This window comes from Lipotes vexillifer, unplaced genomic scaffold (genome assembly GCF_000442215.2).
Source record: "Lipotes vexillifer unplaced genomic scaffold, Lipotes_vexillifer_v1.1 scaffold592, whole genome shotgun sequence".
In the NCBI taxonomy this organism is placed as follows: domain Eukaryota; kingdom Metazoa; phylum Chordata; class Mammalia; order Artiodactyla; family Lipotidae; genus Lipotes; species Lipotes vexillifer.
The window spans coordinates 1377039-1403724 of NW_006782534.1; the positions used below are offsets into that span (position 1 = coordinate 1377039).

At 34.4% G+C, this 26686-nt stretch overlaps 1 protein-coding gene across 1 annotated transcript in view; it reads left to right on the forward strand.

Moving 5' to 3' along the window:
• Positions 1 to 26686, forward strand: part of LOC103085419 (ubiquitin carboxyl-terminal hydrolase 15-like) — a 70156-nt gene that overhangs the window by 25368 nt on the left and 18102 nt on the right. Inside the window, exons 3-4 of the mRNA XM_007455309.1 lie at positions 3582 to 3712; positions 20967 to 21093. Coding sequence (XP_007455371.1) covers positions 3582 to 3712; positions 20967 to 21093 — 258 coding nt within the window. The remainder of the gene's footprint in view (positions 1 to 3581; positions 3713 to 20966; positions 21094 to 26686) is intronic.

Sequence of the window (26686 nt, forward strand, 5' to 3'; positions counted from 1 at the left end):
CAAAGTTTTAAAGTGTCTTCATGTAGCATGAATCAGTACTTCATTTCTTTTTATGGATGAGTAATTTTCTATTGTATGGAGATATGCCACATTTAATTTATCCATTCATCAATTGATGGACATTTGGGTTGTTTTCACTTTCTGGCTATTATGAATTATGTTGCTCTGAACATTCATGTACAAATATTTGTGTAGATTTATATTTTAATTTCTCATGGATCTATACCTAAGCATGGGATTACTAGGTCATATAGTAACTCTGTGTTTAACTATTTGAAGAATTGCTAGACTTTTCCAAAATAGTTGCACCATTTTACATTACCACCAGCAAGAAGTAGGGTACCAATTTCTCCACATCTTGCCAACGCTTGTCATTATCTGTTCGTTTATTGTAGCCATCCTAATGGGTATGAAGTGGTATCTATTGTTATTTTGATTTGTGTTTCCCTAGTGATTAATGATGTTAAGTATCTTGTCTGTGCTGCTTATATCTTTTTTGGAGAAATGTCTATTCAGATCCTGTGCCCATTTTTTAATTGGGTTATTTGTCTATTTATTGTGTTTTAAGAGTTGTTTATGTATTCTGAATACTAGTCCCTTATCAGACATATGATTTCCAAAAACTGTCTCCTAACCTGTGGATTGTCTTTTATTTTCTTGATGGTGCCTCTAAAGCGCAAATTAATTTTGATGAAGTCCAATTTATCTGTTTTTTTTGTTTGGTTGCTTGTGATTTGGGTGTCAGAAAGCATCACCTAATCCAAGATCAGAACAAACTTGTTTTTTTCTAAGAGTTTTATAGTTTTGGCTGTTATATTTATATCTTTGATCAATTTTAAGTTAATATTTGTATATGGTGTGAGGTAAGAATTAATTGAACAGATAAGAGAATCCAGAAGTAGATCCACACATATATATGGCCAGTTGATTTTACAGAAAGTTGTAAGGGGAATTCAGTGGAGAGAAGATAGTCTTTTAAACAAATGCTGCTTGAGCATTAAGTATCTATTTGCCAGAAACAGGTGAACTTTGATCTATTACCTGGCACCATATACAAAATTAACTCAAAACAGACCGTAGACCTATATGTAAAAACCAAAACTATAAAAAAAATAGGAGAAAAATTTTGTGACATTGTGTTAGGCAAAGTTTTCTAAAATATGAATTTAAAAAGCACAGTTGATAAAAGAAAAAAATTGTTGGCTTGTATTTCATCATTAACAAATGCTTCAAATGACACGGTTCAGAGAATGAAACAATAAAGCACAATGTGGGAGAAAATATTTGCAAATCACCTAGCTGATAAAATATTTATATGCAGAATAAGCAATTCCATAAAGCCCAGTGGAAAAAGTAGACAAAAGGTTTGAACAGATGCCTCACCAAAGAAGATAAAGTTTTCAAAAAGCACGTGTGGGACTTCCCTGGTGGCGCACTGGACAAGAATCTGCCTGCCAATGCAGGTGACACAGGTTCAATTCCTGGTCCAGGAAGATCCCACATGCCATGGAGCAACTAAACCCGTGTGCCACAACTACTGAGCTTGCACTCTAGAGCCCGCAAGCTGCAACTGCTGAGCCTGTGTGCCACAACTACTGAAGCCTGCACACCTAGAGCCTGTGCTCTGCAACAAGAGAAGCCACCGCAATGAGAAGCCCACACACCACAATGAAGACTAGCTCCGGCTCACCACAACTAGAGAAAGCCCACGCACAGCCAAAAATAAATAAAAATTTAAAGGAAAAAAAGCACATGTAAATATACTCAACATCAATTGTCATTAGAAAATTGAAGATTAAAACCACAATGAGGTCCTACTATACATGTGTTAAAATGATTAAAATTTAAAAGGTGAGCCCATACCAAGTATTGACAAGGATGTGGAGCAAGTAGAACTTTCATACACTGTTTCTGGGAATGAAGTAGTCTTGCAATTTCTTAAAAAGCTAAACATACATTTACCATAGGAACCAACCATTCTACATATGAAAAGTTTTACATGAGTGATCACATCACTGTTATTTGTAGTAGAGAAAATTAGAAACAATCCAAAATGCCCATCAACCGCTGAATGGATAAACAAATTACAGAATATCCATACAATGAAATCCTACTCAGCAATTAAAAGGAATGAACTATTGATACATAAAAACATGGATGGATTTCAATATAATGATGCATCGAAGCCAAATATACTGTTTTTTATATAATATTGTAGAAAATGCAAATTAGTCTACAATTGCAAAATACAGATAAGTGGTTTTCAGAGGACAGGACAGTAGACCTGGACGGACAAGAAGAGATTACAAAAAAGGGCTACAGGGAAACCTTTGGTGGTGGGGGGATACTGATAGATCTCTTCATCGTTTTGGTGATGATGGTTTCACACGTGTAGTGATATGTCAGAACTTATCAAATTTTACACCTTAAATCTGCAACAGTTTGTTGTATATCAATTTTATATCAATAAACACAGAAGTAACAAAAATTAGGGGTTCTGTGTTTAGGGGTGTTCTTCCCCTAAAAAAATGATCCAAAAATTAATCATTTTATTTTATCCACTAGATATAAGTTACTATTTGGATTCTGTTACATAATAAAATCATTTACTCAAAATCTTGAATTGTGGAGAATAGCACAGACGTCTTAATTTTTAAACATTTTTTCTTTTCCTAAGTTTACTGCAAAGTAGTCTGTTATAGTAGAAAGAAAATGGATATTAGCATAAACAGATACATGTTTGAGTCCAGTCTCTACAGTAGTTTTCTATATGTGAACTTGGGCAAGTTAATCAATATCTGAATCTATTTACTAAGTAAAATGTAGCTATCTACTTCATAATATTGTTCTGAAAATCAACTGAGATAAAAGGGTTTTCCATAATAATACCTTTCATAGTACCTGCAATTTTCTGAATGATTTGGGGCAAGTTACTCAATTTCCTTGAATATATTTTTTGATCTAAAATAGATATCTATCTCTGGCCTGTCCTGTACTACATTTCTAGTTGAAGTGGAATTTTGAAAATGGATCATAGAATTAGAACCATATCTGAACAACTACCTCTACTTTAGATCTAGGAATCTAGATCGTAGGCCCTCTGGAGTAATGAGATGCCCTTTTGTGATTTCCATCATGGTTTCCAGCCCCTGTGCTTTGGCATCATTGTTAAAGGTTATTGATTTGCTTCTGAATTTTCTTCATCAGCTAATGCTAGAATGATCACTATTACCATGTGAGGAATCTCTGATACTTAAAATATTTGGGAAACAGTCTTCATTCAGATCCTTTGGCTAACAGTTACACTTCAGTATTTTTTTTAAGAGCCCAATAAAAGAAAAATTATTTTTTTTAATACTGTTGGTTGCCTGGTACACATTGAAACTTTGTAAAGCAACAGTTTATTTTGGCATATGTAGACTTAGATGTGAACCTCTTCAGAGCTTTCTTCAAAACTCATTATTTAAATACCTGAGTTAGTCTCCATGAGTTTAAGTAATTTTTAATGTGTACAACCAAAGTATTTAGAGATATGTAGTATTGTTTCTTTTTATGTATTGAGTTTATTTTTCCTTTTGTAGATGGTGATGCCCAGTCACTTAAGGAGCATCTTATTGATGAATTGGATTACATACTGTTGCCAACTGAGGGCTGGAATAAACTTGTCAGCTGGTACACATTGATGGAAGGTCAGGAACCAATAGCACGGAAGGTACATATTAAGAATAACTGAATAGAAATATTTTTCTTAGTTCACATTTTCTTGTTAATTTCAGTGACTTATGAAGCCTCCTCAATTATCTTGGAGAAAAAGACCATCAGAATGTTACTGTACACTAACACACATAGAGGGTTTACTATATGCTAGCCACTGTTACAAGCACATCATATACATTATTAACTAGTTTAATCCTCATAAAAAATTCTCTGAGGTAAGTATTATCCCCATTTTATAGATGAGGAAATGAGGACAGAGGTAGAGAGGTGCAGGGTCTTTCAAAAAGCCACATGAGTTTACGTACTTAAGTACCCTGACTTTGACTTTTTTTTCTGATGAACAAGAAAATTCTTTTTTAAATAATGAAGAAACTAAAAGTAGAAGAAATATTTTACAGCATACAATTTTCTTAAAACTTGAAAATGCAGATATTTTTCTTATCCCTATTTTAAGTTTTACACTTACAGTCTAGAAAAATTAAAAATGACCCACTTTATTATTTTTTGATTAACTAAAAATTCATTTATGAAAGTATCAGTATCACCATAGTAGAATAATACCAACTGCTTAAAGTAGATCTGTCAGCCTTACACAAGTATTTGATAGTGTATTTGGGTGGAGCAGAATTATTTATCTGAGTTTTTATTTCTACATAAAAACAATTAAAAAGCCGAATTATGTAACACAAGGGTATAAACCTCTGATAGTCCAAACCATATTTGGATTTATTTGGAACTCATCCTACAAAGTTAATATATTAACAGTTTGTATTTGTGTATCTATGGTTTAGGTATAGAATTGAATTTCGTTTTCTAAATAGAATGTGAATGTGCCTTTGATTTACTTTAGTGTAGTTTAATTCTGTTCCTTAATTTCACTCAGTCTTTCCTTATAGCAAGTTCCAAGTTAAGATTCATATCTTCTAAGAATGCTAGCCATAAATTATATATATTTATATATATATGTAATGGCCTATCATTTTATCTATAATTGCTGGAGAATTGAGTGTTTTGACTATTTGAAGGATAAACTACTCAGCTGTAAAACTATGTAGAAGAAGACCTTCATTCCTGGGATAAAGGGAAATCTGTAATATGTCTGGAATATCTTCAAATGTGTTAAACTGTATGAATTCAACCTGAATGACATACATTTTTTTTCTTAATAAATGTAACATATCATATAGTATAGTAAACAGGTCAACTGATGACTCCATTGGCATTTCTTCTTGAAAGAGGGCTTACTGGCATTTCTTGAAATCTGTGTCTCATAAGCAAGTTAAAGAAGATAAAGAATCATGAAGAATTCATACAGGGAGAAAGAAAAAAAGTTTAAGAAGTCTGTTAGGAGGCTATATATTTATTTTCAATAAGGTAGTTGGAATTCACTCAACTTTTAAAATAATTTGCAAACTTTAGTGTGGTTTCTTCCCTCTTTGTTTCCTGGTGCGCGAGGAGAGGGGATTAAGAGCACTGCTTAAAGGAGCTCCAGAGACGGGCACGAGCCGCGGCTAACAGCGCGGACCCCAGAGACGGGCATGAGACGCTAAGGCAGCTGCTGCCGCCACCAAGAAGCCTGCGTGCAAGCACAGGTCACGCTCCACACCTCCCTTCCGGGGAGCCTGTGCAGCCCGCCACTGCCAGGGTCCTGGAATCCAGGGACAACTTCCCCAGGAGAACGCACGGCACGCCTCAGACTGGTGTAATGTCACACTGTCCTCTGCCACCGCAGGCTCGCCCCGCACTGCATACCCCTCCCGCCCCCCGGCCCGAGTGAGCCAGAGCCCCTGAATCAGTGGGTCCTTTAACCCTGTCCTGTCTGAGCGAAGAACAGATGCCCTCAGGTGACCTACACGCAGAGGCAGGGCCAAATCCAAAGCTGAACCCCAGGAGCTGTGTGAAAAAGAAGAGAAAGGGAAACCTCTCCCAGCAGCCTCAGGAGCAGAGGATTAAGTATCCACAATCAACTTGATGTACCCTGCATCTGTGGAATACATGAATAGACAACGAATCATCCCAAATCGAGGAGGTGGACTTTGAGAGCAAGATTTATGATTTTTTCCCCTTTTCCTCTTTTTGTGAGTGTGTATGTGTATGCTTCTGTGAGAGATTTTGTCTGTATAGCTTTGCTTTCACCATTTGTCCTAGGGTTCTATCCGTCCATTTTTTGTTTTTTTTACTTTTTAAAAAACACTTTTTCTTAATAATTATTTTTTTATTATAATAACTTTATATTATTTGACCTTTATTTTCTTTTATCCTCTTTCTTTCTTACTTTCTACTTTTTCTCCCTTTTATTCTGAGCCATGTGGATGAAAGGCTCTTGGTGCTGCAGCCAGGAGTCAGTGCTGTGCCTCTGAGGTGGGAGAGCCAACTTCAGGACACCGGTCCACAAGAGACCTCCCAGCTCCACGTAATATCAAACGGCGAAAATCTCCCAGAGATCTCCGTCTCGACACCAACACCCAGCTTCACTCAACGACCAGCAAGCTACAGTGCTGGACACCCTATGCCAAACAGCTAGCAAGACAGGAACACAACCCCACCCATTAGCAGAGAGGCTGCCTAAAATCATAATAAGTCCACAGACACCCCAAAACACACCACCAGACGTGGACCTGCCCACCAGAAAGACAGGATCCAGCCTCATCCACCAGAACACAGGCACTAGTCCCCTCCACCAGGAAGCCTACACAACCCACTGAACCAACCTTAGCCACTGGGGACAGACACCAAAAACAACGGGAACTACGAACCTGCAGCCTGCAAAAAGGAGACCCCAAACACAGTAAGATAAGCAAAATGAGAAGACAGAAAAACACACAGCAGATGAAGGAGCAAGATAAAAATGCACCAGACCTAACAAATGAAGAGGAAATAGGCAGTCTACCTGAAAAAGAGTTCAGAATAATGATAGTAAAGATGATCCAAAATCTTGGAAATAGAATGGACAAAATGCAAGAAGCAGTTAACAAGGACCTAGAAGAAATAAAGATGAAACAGACAATGATGAACAACACAATAAATGAAATTAAAAATACTCTGGAAGGGATCAATAGCAGAATAACTGAGGCAGAAGAACGGATAAGTGACCTGGAAGATAAAAGAGTGGAAATAAGTACTGCAGAGCAGAATAAAGAAAACAGAATGAAAAGAACTGAGGACAGTCTCAGAGACCTCTGGGACAACATTAAACGCACCAACATTAGAATTATAGGGGTTCCAGAAGAAGAAGAGAAAATGAAAGGGAATGAGAAAATATTTGAAGAGATTATATTTGAAAACTTCCCTAATATGGGAAAGGAAATAGTCAGTCAAGTGCAGGAAGCACAGAGAGTCCCATACAGGGTAAATCCAAGGAGGAACACGCCAAGACACATATTAATCAAACTGTCAAAAATTAAATACAAAGAAAATATATTAAAAGCAAGGGAAAAACAACAACAAATAACACACAAGGGAATCCCCATAAGGTTAACAGCTGATCTCTCAGCAGAAACTCTACAAGCCAGAAGGGAGTGGCAGGACATACTGAAAGTGATGAAGGAGAAAAACCTGCAACCAAGATTACTCTACCCAGCAAGGATCTCATTCAGATTTGATGGAGAAATTAAAACCTTTACAGACAAGCAAAAGCTGAGAGAGTTCTGCACCACCAAACCAGCTTTAAAAGAAATGTAAAGGATCTTCTCTAAGCAAGAAACACAAGAGAAGGAAAAGACCTACAATAACAAACCAGAACAGTTAAGAAAATGGGAATAGGAACATACATATCGATACTACCTTCAATGTAAATGGATTAAATGCTCCCACCAAAAGACACAGACTGGCTGAATGGATACAAAAACAAGACCCATATATATGCTGTCTACAAGAGACCCACTTCAGACCAGAGACACATACAGACTGAAAGTGAGGGGATGGAAAAAGATATTCCATGCAAATGGAAACCAAAAGAAAGCTGGAGTAGCAGTTCTCATATCAGACAAAATAGACTTTAAAATAAAGACTATTAGAAGAGACAAAGACGGACACTACATAATGATCCAGGGATTGATCCAAGAAGAAGATATAACAATTGTAAGTATTTATGCACCCAACATAGGAGCACCTCAATACATGAGGCAAATACTAACAGCCATAAAAGGGGAAATCGACAGTAACACATTCATAGGAGGGGACTTTAACACCCCACTTTCACCAATGGACGGATCAAGCAAAATGAAAATAAATAAGGAAACACAAGCTTTAAATGATACATTAAACAAGATGGACTTAATTGATATTTATAGGATATTCCTTCAAAAACAACAGAATACACATTTTTCTCAAGTGCTCATGGAACATTCTCCAGGATAGATCATATCATGGGTCACAAATCAAGCCTTGGTAAATTTAAGAAAATTGAAATTGTGTCAAGTATCTTTTCCGACCACAACGCTATGAGACTAGGTATCAATTACAGGAAAAGAACTGTAAAAAATACAAACACATGGAAGGTAAACAATACACCACTTAATAACGAAGTAATCACTGAAGAAATCAAAGAGGAAATAAAAAATACCTAGAAACAAATGACAGTGGAGACACGACGACCCAAAACCTATGGGATGCAGCGAAAGCAGTTCTAAGAGGGAAGTTTATAGCAATACAATCCTACCTTAAGAAACAGGACACATCTTGAATAAACAACCTAACCTTGCACCTACAGCAATTAGAGAAACAAGAACAAAAAAATCCCCCATGTTAGCAGAAGGAAAGAAATCATAAAAATCAGATCAGAAATAAAAGAAAAAGAAATGAAGGAAATGATAGCAAAGATCAATAAAACTAAAAGCTGGTTCTTTGAGAAGATAAACAAAATAGATAAACCATTAGCCAGACTCATCAAGAAAAAAAGGGAGAAGACTCAAATCAATAGAATTAGAAATGAAAAAGGAGAAGTAACAACCGACACTGCAGAAATACAAAGGATCATGGGAGATTACTACAAGCAACTCTATGCCAATAAAATGGACAACCTGGAAGAAATGGACAAATTCTAAGAAATGTACAACCTGCCAAGGCTAAATCAGGAAGAAATAGATAATATGAACAGACCTATCACAAGCACTGATATTGAAACTGTGATTAAAAATCTTCCAACAAACAAAAACCCAGGACCAGATGGCTTCACAGGTGAATTCTATCAAACATTTAGAGAAGAGCTAACACCTGTCCTTCTCAAGCTCTTCCAAAATATAGCAGAGGGAGGAACACTCCCAAACTCATTCTACGAGGCCACCAACCCCTGATATCAAAACCAGACAAGGATGTCACAAAGAAAGAAAACTACAGGCCAATATCACTAATGAACATAGATGAAAATATCCTCAACAAAATACTAGGAAACAGAATACAACAGCACATTAAAAGGATTATACACCATGATTAAATGGGGTTTGTTCCAGGAATGCAAGGATTCTTCAATATATGCAAATCAATCACCGTGATACACCATATTGACAAATTGAAGGAGAAAAACCATATGATCATCTCAGTAGATGCAGAGAAAGCTTTTGACAAAATTCAACACCCATTTATGATAAAAACCCTGCAGAAAGTAGGCATAGAGGGAACTTTCCTCAGCATAATAAAGGCCATATATGACAAACCCACAGCCAACATCGTCCTCAATGGTGAAAAACTGAAAACATTTCCACTAAGATCAGGAAGAAAACAAGGTTGCCCACTCACCACTCTTATTCAACATAGTTTTGGAAGTTTTAGCCACAGCAATCAGAGAAGAAAAGGAAATAAAAGGAATACAAATTGGAAAAGAAGAAGTAAAGTTGTCACTGTTTGCAGATGACATGAGACTCTACATTAGAGAATCCTAAAGATGCTACCAGAAAACTACTAGAACTAATCAATGAATTTGGTAAAGTAGCAGGATACAAAATTAATGCACAGAAATCTCTGGCATTCCTATACACTAATGGTGAAAAATCTGAAAGAGAACTTAAGGAAACACTCCCATTTACCATTGCAACAAAAAGAATAAAGTATCTATGAATAAAATCTACCTAAGGAGACAAAAGACCTGTATGCAGAAAAGTATGACACTGCTGAAAGAAATTAAAGTTGATACAAATAGATGGCGAGATATACCATGTTATTGGATTGGAAGAATCAACATTGTGAAAATGACTCTACTACCCAAAGCAATCTACAGATTCAGTGCAATCCCTATCAAACTACCACTGACATTTTTCACAGAACTAGAACAAAAAAATTTCACAATTTGTATGGGAGCACAAAAGACTCCTAATAGCCAAAGCAATCTTGCGAACGAAAAACGGAGCTGGAGGCATCAGGCTCCCTGACTTCAGACTATACTACAAAGCTACAGTAATCAAGACAGTATGGTTCTGGAACAAAAACAGAAATATAGATCAATGGAACTGGATAGAATGCCCAGAGATAAACCCACGCACATATGGTCACCTTATCTTTGATAAAGGAGGCAGGAATGTACAGTGGAGAAAGGACAGCCTCTTCAATAAGTGGTGCTGGGAAAACTGGACAGGTACATGTAAAAGTATGAGATTAGATCACTCCCTAACACCATACACAAAAATGAGCTCAAAATGGATTAAAGACCTAAATGTCAGGCCAGAAACTATCAAACTCTTAGAGGAAAACATAGGCAGAACATTCTATGACATAAATCACAGCAAGGTCCTTTTTGAGCCACCTTCTAGAGAAATGGAAATAAAAACAATAATAAACAAATGGGACCTAATGAAACTTAAAAGTTTTTGCACAGCAAAGGAAACCATAAACAAGACGAAAAGACAACCCTCAGAATGGGAGAAAATATTTGCAAATGAAGCAACTGACAAAGGATTAATCTCCAAAATTTACAAGCAGCTCATGCAGCTCAATAACCAAAAAACAACCCAATCCAAAAATGGGCAGAAGACCTAAATAGACATTTCTCCAAAGTAGATATACAGACTGCCAACAAACAAATTAAAGAATTCTCAACATCATTAATCATGAGAGAAATGCAAATCTACAGTGAGATGATATCTCACACCAGTCGGAATGGCCATCATCAAAAAATCTAGAAACAATAAATGCTGGAGAGGGTGTTGAGAAAAGGGAACACTCTTGCACTGCTGGTGGGAATGTGAATTGGTTCAGCCACTATGGAGAACAGTATGGAGGTTCCTTAAAAAACTACAAATGGAACTACCATATGACCCAGCAATCCCACTACTGGGCATATACCCTGAGAAAACCATAATTCAAAAAGAGTCATGTACCAAAATGTTCATTGCAGCTCTATTTACAATAGCCAGGAGATAGAAATAACCTAAGTGTCCATCATTGGATGAATGGATAAAGAAGATGTGGCACATATATACAATGGAATATTCCTCAGCCATAAAAAGAAATGAAATTGAGCTTTTTTTAATGAGCCAGATGGACCTACAGTCTGTCATACAGAGTGAAGTAAGTCAGAAAGAGAAAGACAAATACCATATGCTAACACATATATATGGAATTTAAGAAAAAAAAAGAAAATGTCATGAAGAACCTAGGGGTAAGACAGGAATAAAGACACAGACCTACTAGAGAATGGACTTGAGGATATGGGGAGGAGGAAAGGTAAGCTGTGACAAAGAGAGAGTGGCATGGACATATATACACTACCAAACATAAAGTAGATAGCTAGTGGGAAGCAGCCACATAGCACAGGGAGATCAGCTCAGTGCTTTGTGACCACCTAGAGGGGTGGGATTGGGAGGGTGGGAGCGAGGGATATGCAAGAGGGAAGAGATATGGGAACATATGTATATGTATAACTGATTCACTTTGTTATAAAGCAGAAACACACCATTGCAAAGCAATTATACGGCAATAAGGATGTAAAAAAAAAACTTCAGTGTGTATAAAATTACCTAGAGTACTTATTAAAAAGTGTCTTCCTCCTAAATTAAATCAGTAAGTCTGGGAATTTCCATGTTTGATATGCTTCTGATGTCAGTGAACTCAAAGAACAGACTCTTATGCCAGTGGAACTTACTTAAAAGAAAAGACTGGTTTTTAAAGTCTGAAGCCCAGCTTTGTTTTTTTTTTTCTTTTTTTTGCTGTACACGGGCCTTCCTCTGTTGAAGTCTCACCCGTTGCGGAGCACAGGCTCCAGACGCGCAGGCCAAGCGGCCATGGCTCATGGGCCCAGCCGCTCCGCAGCATGTGGGATCTTTCCGGACCGGGGCACGAACCCATGTCCCCTGCATCCGCAGGCGGACTCTCAACCACTGCACCACCAGGGAACCATCATCTTTGAATTTTACTAATCTCTGATTGCATTGAGGAATCTGGAATTGGTAGTGCTCCTGCTGTCATATAGAAACAAAGTTAACCATCTTCCTGGACCTAAAATCATCACTAAACTGCCTCACTTAAAATGTCAGGTGTTCAATTTAAAACAAAAACAAAACAGGTAAATGAGGAGGAAGTACAATGGGACCAAAATCCAAGAGAAACTATAGGTAATAGAAACAGACACGTGAGGAATCCAGATAATGGAATTATCAGATTGAAACCTTAAAATCCTGTGCTTGTTATGTTCAAAAAAATAAAAGATAGTTGAAAAGAATCAAATATAATTCTAAAACTGAACAATAATGTGAAAATATTAAGTATTAAGGACATTTTATTTGAGTGAAATACTAGGCTAAAAAAAAGGAGAGAATGTGTAAACTAAATGATAACATCAATAGAAAATATATTGACCAAAGCTTAAAGACACTGAAGGATGGAAAATAAAGAAAAAAGCAGACAGTCACATGGAATACAGTGAATAAGATTATCATACAAGTGGACTGCTCAAAGAAAAGGAAAGACAAAATGGGGTAGAAGTAATACTCGAAGTAATAGCTGAGAATTTTCCAAAAATGGTGAAAGGTATCATGCTACACATTAAAGAAATGCTGTGAATCCCGAGCTGAAAAAAATTCAAACAAAACCTATACGCAATAAAACTGTTGAGAAACAAAGATATTCCTGATAGTAGCCAGAAGAAAAGATATATTACCTTCAAAGTAAGGGAAAGACAAAGAGGTGATTTCTCAAGAGAAATGAATGCCAAGAAAATAATAGTGTATCTTCAACATGCTGAAAGAAAATAACTGCTAACCTTGAATTCTATGACCAAAGAAAGGATCCTTCAGAATAATGGTGACAAAAGCTGGTTTCAGATAAACAAATTGATAGGATTTGTTACCAGCAGACTTGCGCTAAAGGAAATACGAAACAGTCTTCAGAATGAAAAAGTACTCCGTTTGGAATCTTGGAGACACGTGAAAAAATATTGACTGACAAAAGCACATACTGTGAATAGATGTTAAGGTGGGCTGTTTAAAATAGTAATAATTCCTTATGAGGGTGAAAATATGTATAAAATTAAAGTGTATAACAATATTAGTATATACGTTAAGATAGTTGCCCCAAAGACAACCCCCATTATCTCCACCTCCTCATGTCCACAGCCTTGGATAGTCCCCATCCACTTTGTACCAGCATCTTTGTATTGTACTGGTCTTTTTGCCCAGTGACATATAGCAGAAGTCATGGTAAAGTATATCACTTTCAAGATTAAGTTTTAGGTCAAAAGGATAAACTTACAGTTATAAAGTAAATAAGTTATGGGGATGTATTTGTACAGCATGGTGAGTATAGTTAAAAATATTATATTTTATATTTGAAAATTGCTAAGAGTTTTTAGAAGATCTTAAAAGTTCTCATCACAGGAAAAAAAAGTGTAACTATGTAGGGTGATGGATGTTAACTAGACTTACTGTGGTGATCATTTCACCATATATACAAATATTGAATAGTTGTATTAGACACCTGAAACTAATGTAATGTTATATGTCAGTTGTACCTCATTAAAAAAAGAAAAGATTAGATTATAAAAGACACCTTGGCTTACATCTTGGGTGCACACGCCCTCTTGCTCTCTCTCTCATTTCTCAGTCTGGGAAATTCAACTGCACATTCAGGCAGCCTATGGAGGGGCTCACATGTTAAGGAATTGAGCTCTCTGGCCAATAGAGAGGAATGGAGGCCTGCTAACAACGATGTGAGTGAGCTTGGAAGTGAATCCGTCAGTCTCATTTGAGCTTCCAGATAATTGAAGTCCCAGTCCACAGCTTGACAACAACCTCGTGAGAGACCCCACGCCAGAACAGTCCAGCTAAGCTGCTCCAGATTCTTGACCCTCAGAAACTATGTGAGATAATGTTTGCTTTGTTAAGCTGATCAACTTGGGGTAATTTATTAGGCAGTAGTAGGTAGCTAATACTGATTTTGGTTCCTGGAAGTTGCATGCAACCGTGACAAAAACTTGAGATGTGGTGGTGGCTTTGGAGCTGGGCAGTAGATAGAATCTGTAAGAATTTCAAGAGTATTAATGAAAGCCTAAAGTGCCTTGAATAAATTGGTAGTAGAATTTTAGACTTTGAGGAGGCTGCCAGTGAGATCTTAAAGGAAAGTGAGGAAAATCTTATTGGAACCCAGTGATTTTTGTTATAAGGTGGCAGAAAGTTTAACAACCTGTCAATCTGCAGTAAACTGAAAGATAAAAAATATATTTATGAACTAAACAATCTGCCAAAATGTTGAAAGTACTGCTGGGTTTCTTCTTGTGCTGCCTTTAATCAGATATGAGAAAAGAGAAGCTAAAGAAAGGACTGTTAAATAAAAAAGAGCCAAGACTTGCTAGTTTTGAAAATTAGCCTCTCCAGATGACAAACAACACTAACACTAAGAAATATTTCCGAGCAAAGATCAAACTCAAGGCACTCTCAAGAAAGCAGGTCTAAAGTTGAAGCCAAGGTTGTGACTGTAAAATTTCTTTGTTAAGACCTCAGAAAAGTTGAAGGTGGTGCCTCACAATGCTCTTCAGAATAAAGGGCCCTTTAAAGGATTTCAGGGTGTACTTTATACCGCCATTCAATATGTGGCTTCTAGGAACAGTAGGGCTTCTAAGAATATTTAGGGCAATGTCCCTGAGCCTTCTCAGTATAAACCCAAGGTAGAAAGGACTTAACTAGAGGACATTTGTGGTTGTGACTTTTGCCTACTGGGTTGAACTCCAGTGAGATCCACTGGAGACGCACAGTGTTTTCAAGAACCACTGCCATCTTGGACTGCAGAGACAGTATAAAATTAAAGAGGCCTTTGCCCTTGCAGACTGCTACAAGCAGGAATCAGACTAAGAATTTACTCAACTGCAAACATGTGCTAACTTACATGAAAAAAAGGATGACTCAGAAAACAGAAGCAAATGTTATGAAGAGTCATTTTCATGTCAAGGCAAAAGTGAGCCCTAACCAAGGAACTTTCAGTATTTATCTTTTAGTTCACAGGCCTGTAGATCAAGAGGAACTATACTCGAGATGCTTAAGGAACTATGCCCAAGGATCCTCACCTGTACCTTAGTCAGATATAGATGACAAGTTTCTGAACTTTGAGTTGATGCTGTAATGGGATGAGACTAGTGGGGGCCTATGCAGTAGAGTGTATTTTGCATGTTGGTGGGAGGGTCTGTGACTTATTGGGTACCAGAGGTTTGATTGTGGTAGACAACCTCACAGATGCTCCCAAGTTATCGCCACCTCCTGTTATTCACACTCTTATGTAATCTACATCATACCAGAGTCGGTCTGTGTGACCAGTAAAATATGGCAGAAGTGATAGTATGTTGTTTCTGAGTTTGTGAAAGATACTGGAGTGCTCTCTGGCTCCCTCTTGGATCAGTCACTCTGAGTGAAGCCATATGCCATGCAGGCAGCCTGTGGAAAGACTCACATGATGAGGAACTAAAAGTCTCTGCCAACAGCTGGAGAGGAACGGAGGCCTGCCAACAACACATGAATGAACTTGGAAGCAGATTTGAACAACACAATTAACCACCGTGACCTAATTGACATGCGTTGCACTTAGTCAATGCACAATACAAAATTTTTTTAAGTGGAAGTTTTACCAAAATTAACCACATGCTGGGCCATCAAGCAAATTCCAATATATTTCTAATGATAGAAATTATTCAGTGTATTTTCTGTCCTCAGGGGAATTTAGAAGTCTGTAACAGAAAGACAACTAGATGATCTCTCAGCTACCTAGAAATGGAACAATATACTTCTAAGTAATCCTTAGGTCAAAGAAGATATAAAAAGTAAAATTAGACATATTTTGAACTGAATAGTAATGATGCATCATAAAAGAATGACTAAAGTCATTCTTAGAAGGAACTTTATAGCTTAAATGTAAATGCTGGAAAAAGAAAGACTGTTCTCAAGAAGAGAAGAAAAAGAAATTAAGCCTAATCAAGAAATAATAGGGCTTCCCTGGTGGCGCAGTGGTTGAGAGTCAGCCTGCTGATACAGGGGACATGGGTTCATGCCCCAGTCCAGGAGGATCCCGCATGCCATGGAGCGGCTGGGCCCGTGGGCCATGGCCGCTGAGCCTGCGTGTCCGGAGCCTGTGCTCCGTGGCGGGAGAGGCCACAACAGTGAGAGGCCCGTGTACCGCAAAAAAAAAAAAAGAAAAAGAAAAAGAAATAATAATATGAAGTAGACATTAATAAAATAGAAAAACAATTTTGCATTAAATGAACAAAGTTGGCCCATCATAAAGAACATTCGAATTAGATCAGTAAAGTAAAGATGAGTCCTGGCAAGACTGATCAAGAATAAAAGGAAAATAGGCCCAAATCACCTATATTAGGAATGAAAAAGGGGACATCATAGCAGAGTCTAAAGACTTTTTTAAAAGATTAATTTTGAATAATTTTATGTAATTTAAAAATTTAGGTGAAATGGACAGATTTCTAGAAAAATACAACAGTGTTGAAATAAATAGAAAATCTCAATTGCCCTGTCTGAATAAAGAAATTAAATCATTAAATAAAAATCTTTTCACAAAGAAAACTGTAGCTCCAGAAGGCATCACCAGTAAATATTCAACCAAATATTTAGTAACACAATACCAAATAATTTACACAATATTAGCAAGCCAAACCCAGCAGTATGCAAAAAAGGAGTTAAAAAATGGCCAGGCTGGATTTTTTCAAATGCAATTTTGGTTTTACTTTGAAAATCACTTATTATAATTTTTTTATTATCTGAGTAAAGTATTATCTGAGTAATTATTATCTGAGTAAAACCATCTCAGTAGATGTGGAAAAGCATTTGATAAAACTCAATCTCTATGTATGATTTTTTTAAGAAAAGCTAGAAATAGAAACCTATTTCAGACATATTGGTAAAATATTCAAAGCTCTTCCTCTCTGATCAGGGACAAGACAAGGATAACTATATTAGAGGTCTTAGCCAGTGTGGTAATGCAGGGAAAATAACTCAAAGAATAAGGATTGAAAATAAAGAAATAAAATTATAATGTTCTAGAAGACATGATTTTATATGCTGAAAATTCCAAAAGTTGTACTAACAAACCATTAAAATCAATAATTAAGTTTCACAAGGTGGTTGGATATAAGGTAAATATAGAAAAACCAGTTATTTATCAGCAACAAATAAAGCTGAATTTTAAAATAATGTTTACAACAGATCAAAGTACATAGAAATAAACCTTACAAAATTACTTCTCTACAATGAAAATTATGAAACATTACTGAGCAAAATTAAAGAAGACCTAATGAGTCGATGGTTAGGGAGTCACCAAACTTTTTCTGTAAAAAGCCAGGTAGCAAATATTTTCAGCTTTGTGGGCCAAAATGGTCACTGTGGAACTACTCATCTCTGCTGTTTTGGGTGCAAAAACAGCCATAGGTGACACGTAAATGAATGGGAATAACTGTGTTCCAGTAAAATGTTATTTACAAAAATAGATGATGAGCGAGATTTAGCCTATGGATCATAGTTAGCCCACTCCTGATCTAGGTGCTGGTTAATTAATGTCTACCAACATCATAAAAAGAGGGGCAACTAGATATTATTTGCATCTTGTTTAGAATATATCTCACAGTCCCTATGAAGTAGTCTTACTAAAAATTGCAAGAATAAAAAGATTGATGGTGAATTTTCAGTTAAAAGACACTTAAAAAAAAGACACTTGAGACTTATCAGTCATTTGCAGTGTATGGGCTTTATTTGGATCTATATTAAAAATGATTTTCATTAATTTAATTTTAATGTAATGAATATTCAAAATATATTAAGGGATTAGTTTTAATATTTTAGGTGTGATAATGTTTTTATGGTTATGTTTGAGTCCTTGTTTCTGAAGAAATATATCTTGAAATATTTGTATAGAATATCACAAGTAGGATTTGTTTGTTATACGTTAACACCTGTGATTTCATAGTTGTGTTATACTTCTCTACTAGTCTCTCTGTCTTTACCACTGGGTGTTCTCATCCTGATTCCAGGGACTGGGTCTAATTCACCTGTGTATTTCTAGCGCTAAGCATAGATGCTCAGTAAGTGCTGCCAAAGTGAATGTAGCTAACTCCTCAAAAATAGTAAATGTGTCTTTTAGGCCCAGTGTTATCAAATTGATTTAAAATACTAGATTTCTTTAGAAATTACTTTCTGTTTCCAAGGGGGGAGCAGTCATATGCCAATACAAAGAGTAGACTATGTTAGGTTTATCAGGTATATTTCATAGCTTTAGTCAAAATGCTCTCTAATATTCACAGCAAAATGAACAAATGGAAATTATATTTATTTTTATTTAGCATAAACATATTTCCCTAACTAAGTAAAAAAAACTTGACCTTCATTGTGGCCATGAATTAATAGAATCCAAGCACAGATTTCAACATTATAATTCACTTAGGAAAAAAACACTTTAGCTATCACCTCTAATTCTGAAACATAACTGTGATTTCTGAATATTCACCTTCCTGTCTTATTTCACGTGTATATCTTAACGGTTATAATAACTAGGTAAAACTTTGTATCCTGTTTTTTCTAAGCCTGTTTCTTCCTATTACAGTCTTAATAGCCATCATTTTAAATGATTAATTTCAACACAAACATTTTTAATGAAGGTAGGATACTTTATATAAACAAATATAAAGGAGTTGCTACATATGAACAAGTAATATACATATGATTATGACACATACATAAATATGATAATTATTTTTCTCTGCTGTGATGCTGTTGTATTCAAGCTTTAATCATTCATACAGTCTGGTTCTTTCAAATAAAAATTGTTTGAGAACAAACTCATATATTCCTTAAAAGAACTGCTTTTTAATACACTACTTTTGGAAACAGTAAAATATCTTATAAATACAGTAGTAGTATTCTGAGTAATGTTAATGAGGGTTTTAGCAATGTAAGATACTGTTGGAGAAAAGAAGAAAAATGAGAAATATTCTGAATCCCAGTAAAGAATGGGTTTTGAAATAATCTTGATTTTTTTTAAATTTTATTGGAGTATAGTTGATTTACAGTGTTGTGTTAGTTTCGGGTGTACATTAAAGTGATTCAGTTATACCTATACATATATCCATTCTTTATTAGATTCTTTTATCATATAGGTTATCACAGAATATTGAGTAGAGTGCCCTTGTTTTAGGTCCTTGTTGGTTATCTGTCTTACATACGATAGTGAAATAGTGAACTGATGTTTTGTTTTCATTGTTGACAGTGAGTTTCTGACAGTTAAATCACCAGATTCTTTCTAGGAAAATATCTATTAGTTTTATGAAGATTCTCATTTTTTAAAAACTATGCTTACTTAGAAAATATATACCTCAATATAAATCATAATGAGGGATTTTATTTTTTGTTATTTTATCCTGTTTCTTTATCCCATTACCTGCTGTATTGTTAGTTAGTCATTCCCCCCGCCTCCCCCCAGCCAATAAAATGAGACCTGTAGGTACCTCAGTTTTGGCAACCTACCGATGATTAGTAACTAACTTGATATAATATTATTTTAGGATTCTTACTCACATATTGACTCCCAGAGCAGAAATTTCTGATTAATAAGAATATTTGATTCCTAGCTTTACAGCTTCAAGTGATCTTAGAAATGATGTAATATCCTTTGCTTCCTTCGTAACTTCAAATAAGCATAAAGCAAAATCCTTCAAATAAAGTATAAAACAAATTTAATTAGTTCAGGGTTAAACAGTTGTATATTAGTTTGTAAAATGGGTTAAGTTAACACGGGAAGTGCATGCTGTTGGTTGTTTTAGAAACGTGAATGTAACAAGTATAATTAGGAGAATATATGTGACAAAGTATCATAAAAATTAGAATTGGATTGGATATTTAAATACTAGACAAACTGCATTTGAACTTTTTGAGCTAAAACAATTCCCTGCAAGTGAAAGACATATTTATGAGTCCCTTATTGAATTGATGCAAAGCGTGTGAGTACAACAGTCATTTGGAGCCTCCCTTTTGCCATATTTGTCTAATGTATCACATATCAGGCCGATTACTATTTTTAGAAACAGTGTTCATGGCTGAAATCCTACAGTTAACCTTTAGAAGATCAAAAGGAAATATACTTATTAATAAGGTGAACCTAATATATACATATTTTCTCTTTTTCTGCCTTATTGCTTGCATGTTTAACAGCTTTTTTTTTTTTTCATTTGTTGCATAGAATTACTGAGTATGTATTTAAAGGTCAAACAAAGTCATCTTAGGATGGAAAACTAACATATCAGTTACAGGGCATAGCTGGATATTTTGGCAACAGTAATTTGTAGTTATTGTTTTAAAAGATTTATTTTAACATGTAGAGTGATACTATAGCTGTTGCTAACTGAAATTGTATAAAACTTACAATTTTTAAAGGTTTTCTGCTTGAGATCAAGTACTAAAAGCTGAAAGTATGTCTGTATCTTTAATCAGAGCTGTATTTACACTTTACATTCACTTTCTCATCATAAATACTAAATGTATTCATTATTTATAGTATACCAAAGTATCTTCATAGAGTAGTAGAATGCCTTTCTAAACTGTCTGTTAATGTTTGTGTCATGATTATTCATATTCTGTTAAATATTAAAATTTCCAAAAATGTTCCTTTCTTTTTCAGCTATCCAATATCTATTATTTTATACTGATGGGTTTTAATAGTTACTAGTTTCTCACTGGAGATCTGTAGTTTTTTTCTAAAGCCTCTTTAGAGAAATGTATTCTTATTCAAAACAGTGAAATACATCAAGCTATAGCTGATACCAATTTGTTTTGTTTTTTTAGGTGGTTGAACAGGGTATGTTTGTAAAGCACTGCAAAGTAGAAGTATATCTCACAGAATTGAAGCTCTGTGAAAATGGAAACATGAACAATGTTGTAACTCGAAGATTTAGCAAAGCTGACACAATAGGTAATGCAAGATCCTGTTTCTTTGTTAAACCATTGCTATTAGAAATTTATTTAAAATTCTATTGTTATATGCTACTAAGATGATAACCATTTTAAGGGTTTATCCTTAGACATTACAGATTTCCAAGCATCATACAATATGTCTTATCTTAGAGTTGAATTATTTATCATTTTTAGGTCTACTTTACATTATTAAATGAGTTTAATATTTGTGCCATTTTACTTTTTTTAAAAAAACCAAATAATTGTTTTAATTTAGCATTTGAAAATATGTATCATGTTTGTAACATGACTATAAATTGAAGTAGAACTTTAAATAAAAACTTGGCTTAGGTAAAACTTTGTCAGGTAATGTAATATATATATCAATAATAATAATAATAATTTACCATTCTTAGCATGAAAAATGACTGTTTATTTTCTTTTTTCTCACAGTTTATTCTTTGGACTCTATAAATACAAAATTAAGTAGCTTACAGCAGCGGGCTTAGCATTAACATGACTCATTGATTTTTTTTTTTAATAATGAGTAGGTTACAGAATTATATATCAAATATAAGTGTGCCTAACTCCTTCTATGTATTTATATATCTTTATATATTTACATATCTACACATATAAATGTATATTTAAATACATGTAAATTTATAATTCTGTTTAAAAGCCACATGTTAATTTAAGATCAAGAATGTATTGAATAACAAAATAAAACTCATAGATTCAGAGAACAGATTGGTGGCTGCCAGATGGGAGGGGCTTGGGGGTTGGGTGAAATAGGGTGAAGGGGATTAAGAGGTATAAACTTGCAGTAAGTCATGAGGATATAATGTACAGCATGGTGACTACGGTCAATAATATTGAATTGCAAATTTGAAAGTTGCTAAGAAAGTAAATCTTAAAAGTTCTCATCACAAGGAAAAAGTTTTTCTAACTTTGTATGGTGACAGATGGTCACTTACTGTGGTGATCACTTAGTGATGTATACAAATGTTGAACCATTCTGTCATACACCCAGAACTAATAGAATGTTGTGTGTCAATTATACTTCAATTTAAAAAAAGAATATATTGAATAAAATGTTTTTTAAATAAATGATTATGCATTTAATAGCAGAATTGCAGTACTTTTTGATAAGACACAACTCAAAAACTATAAAAGGTTGTTATTTTCAAATAAAGTTTTTGGAACAGAAGATTAATGGCAGTAACATTGATCTTGTTGGAAAGTGCAAATGGACACTGGAGAAGGACATAACACTTAATGTAGAACTTAGAAACATTAGAAAATTTATGAATTATAGCACCTATAGCTTTTCTTGTTGGAACCAGTCATTAAGTACACTTTATTAAAAGTAAATAAAAATATTTCTGAATTTCTTAAGTACATTTGACTTTCACCACATAGCCATTTCACTGCAGGAAAATGCTTTTAACTCATAATTTTCATGAAATAGTACCATTCTTCAATTTCTAATGCTTGGTTAATCCTAATGTTTTTGCCAGACATTATGTATGGATTTTTTATTTTCCCTCTCTTTATTTACCTAGAACATTTGTAAGTTGAGATGCAATTTCAATAAACTCACACAGTCATCTTTCTAAAATGAATGCTTAAAATGTCAGGAACTCCATATAAATGTCATTTTATTACATTATTATGTATAAAGTATTATTATGGATAAAGTACTTAGCTTTTTCAGTTCTAGATTTTTGGAACATATTCAGGAAAATAAAACATTTCTATATCCTAAGAACTGAAAGTTTTAAATGTATAAAATTACATTAATCATGATATTAAACATATGTACACAATAAGAATCTTTAAGAATCTGTAAGTCTGTCCAACAAAGATGACCTATTAAAATTAATTCAGAGACTAACTTCTGAAATGTTCAGCCAATTGGAATATAAATAAGCTACCTCTTAAATGCTTGATGAAGATAATGTTTTCTAGTTATTTTAAAGTTTGGTATAAAGTTTGGTATTAAAGTTTCTTTGTTTCTTACCTCATTTCTATAGGAAAATTTTATATATATATATATATATGTAAAAGTTATATGAGACAATAAGAAACTTATTTTAGAACATTAGTTCACTGAAAAATATTTTAAAACTCATTATATGAAGATCTAAGGTTTAATTTCTGAACTCAAAACAAGCATTTTGGAGTTTTTACATTATGTACTAGGTAAGAATTATCAAGGAGATGATTTGTAAAGAATCTCTGCTTCAAAAAGTTTATGATTTACATAGATGTTAATAGCATAGCTTAAATTTACTAATACTTTGAAATGCTACATACATTGGCTATATGCCTTAAAATTGTATATGAATAAATTTTTTCATATAGCTAACATTTCTTATTAGAACAGTTTTTTCAAACTGTGTTGTCTATACTTTCGTGGTCATTAAGCAGTTTGTGGAGTAAAGAGAATGGAATGGAAAATACCAGAATAGAAAATATCAACATATATGTGTATAGTGGGTCACAGTTCCTTACTGTAGTTTTAAAAGTTTGAAAATCTATATTAGAGCAAGTTTGCTTTCTAAGCAAAAATTTTTGCAAAAATTAATCAAGTCAGGAATTTTAGAAACTTCATTGTTATGGTTATAATAGTTAGCAGTTATTGAATACTTACTATGCTTTAGGCACTTTACAGGAAATTTCTTATTTAAGCCTCAACATTACTGTACCCTTATCTTAAAGGTGATAAAGCCTAGGCTAAGAAAGGTTAAGTAACCTACATAGGTTTACCCTGGTATCAAGTGATAGAGCCAGTATTTTAACTCCTTAACACGGCCTCTTATACCAGAGTCTCACTTCTTAATTTGCTGCCTTATACAATCTGTGCAAATGTTAATTGGGTTGATTTTGTGTTTCTTTAGGAAGTGGGTTTTGAAACAAAGAATTTGATAAGAAAGGAAATACTAGATGTATATTTTTCCCTGTGTGTTTTTTCATCTTGATTAAAAAGGATCAAAATAGCTATTTACATGAAATACAGTATACAAATTCTGTAAATGGAATTAAGAAATATAAGTACCTGTTTTCTGTTTTTACCAAATTAATAAAATGTTCCATTTTAGCTACTAATGCCTACATTGATTTATAATAAAAAGGATAGTAGCCATAGGTAGGATCTAAATAATTTACCATGTTCAGAGCCAAAATACTTTGCCTTTTTAATATTTTTCTCACTAAATTGATATATTTGGGTATTGAACATGTGTCAATAAGAAAGATAAAACTTGTTTTTAGTTTTTCTTTAAAGATACCTCTGAAAAATAATTTTATTATAAAATTTGAAAAATGCTTTATGTTTATAAAATTTATTAATAGAACTGCTTAACTTTCTTATTAAATGTTCCTACTAGAAATGTTTGTCACAATAATTTTATTTCTGTTATCTGTGTTAATATTTTTTTATCTCTTTATGCTTTTCATTAACTGCCTGATAGAGTCGGATTAATATACAGAAAAATATACACATGTTCTCAATACCTTGACATTCTCAACTCCAGTGATCTTGATCTGCGTCCAGCCTCTACCACCAGTTCCCATAGATATACCCTAGACTGTCATTATCTACAACTGCACTTGCCAAATTTCAGTTTAAGCAAACTGCTTTCTGGCTACCACTTCCTCTGCTCCCGTTCTCTCTTGAACCCACTAAATCAGACCAACCACTTCCTTGGTTCTGCTTCTGTGATGGTCTCTAATTACTTCTTCATTGATACATCTAGTGGTCGAAGTCTTCCATTTCTTAATGTGCCAGCAAAAATTAACATACTTACTGACTTTTCCATCTAGAAATATTTTCTCTTCACATGGCTGCCAGGGCACAAGTTCTCACTGGCTGTATCTTCTCAGAGTCCTTTGTAACATCCTCTTCATATTTCTGATCTCAGAACATCAGTGTGATATGCTCAGTCCTTGGATCTTCTTTCTTTTCCTTGATGACTTCCTCTAGTCCCCTGGCTTTAAATACTTTTCTGTATATTGATGTCTTATATCTTCTACCCAGACTCTCCCTGAATTCCAGTTTCAACCATTCCATATCTTCACATGTGTCTGATGAGAATCTAAAGATAACATATATGAAACTAAACTCTCTCCCTTCCCCCTAAAACCTACTACTCTGTCATTTTTCCTCATCTGAGTAATCGTCACTTGCACTCTTCTGATTGCTCAGGCCAAAACCCTTGGTATCATTCTGATTCTCTTGTATTTCTCACCCTGCATATAATTTAGCAATGTGTCTTCTAAGCAGTGCCTTCAGAATCTATTCCCAGTCTGACCACTTAACATTGCTTCCACTGTTACCACCTTGGTTTGGATTTCTGCAGTAGCCTAGTCTCTCACCCTTGACATCCTGCAGTTTGTTTTCACCAGCAGCAAAAGTGAACATTTGAAGTGTCAGTTGGATCATACCAGTTCTCTGCTCAAAACTCCTAAATGACTTCCCTTCTTAATCAGATAAAATAGAATACTTGCATAACTGCCTCAATTCTGTATGATCCTACATGAGTACCTTTATGGTCTTATTTCCACCTTGCTCATTCCACTTCAGCCACATTGGTGCACCGTTCTCTTCTAAAACATGCCAAATACATTCCCATCTCAGGGTCTTTGCATTATCCTTTTCAAAACTCAATAAAGGGGGCATTTCCATATGTGTTGGTATATATTATATTATGTATATAAATATGTATGTATTAATAGAAAAAAATGCCTGGAAGAAGTATCAGAATGTTAACAGTGGTTATCTCTAGGTGGACATTTTATTTGTACTTGTATTTTCTGAATTTTTGGAATGAGCAAGATTTATTTCTTCAATCAGGAAAGAAGTATTCATTTTTGTAGAAAGACTAAAATGACCTCCCTTCCTCGGCTTCTTCCTCTGTTGTCCTTCCTATGTTATTTTCTGTTTCTTGATCTGGGTACTGCTTTACACGGGTGTATCCACTATGGAAATTTATCATTATATACTGACAATTTGTGCATTTTTCCGTATACATTTACACTTCAATAAAAAAAAATTAATGCCGCCAAAATAGAAAGCAGTACTTACAGTATATTTATATTTCTTTAATGTAATTTTTTAAATGTTCTGGCTAGTTTGCATTAAGTTTTGAAATACACAATACTACTTATTTAATGCCTTAATCAAACTGTCATTGACTATAAGACTATTAAAGAACATTAGCTGCTAAGTAGAACATAAACAGTGTTATTGGACTAAGTTTAATTATGTAGGATAGATATGGGTTTTTATATTTTTTAAGAGAACATGTATTTTTAGGTTTAGTATTTTACAAATAATGTTTTTTACAAAATTAATCAAGTATTCTAAAATTTAGAAGTATTTCATATTTCTTCATATGTCATAAAATATATTAAGTGTAATTTTCTTGAGTCTAAGTTAGGTAAGTTATTGATCAGAATTTGATAGATATAGTAGTATTTTCTAATATCTCTTTCTAATGTTTATGTACTTTAAAAGATTCATCTAAACATGGTACCGAAACTTAATTATTCTCAAACATGTAGACACTCGTATATCTTATTTTACAGCAGATTAAGCTGCTCCAGTT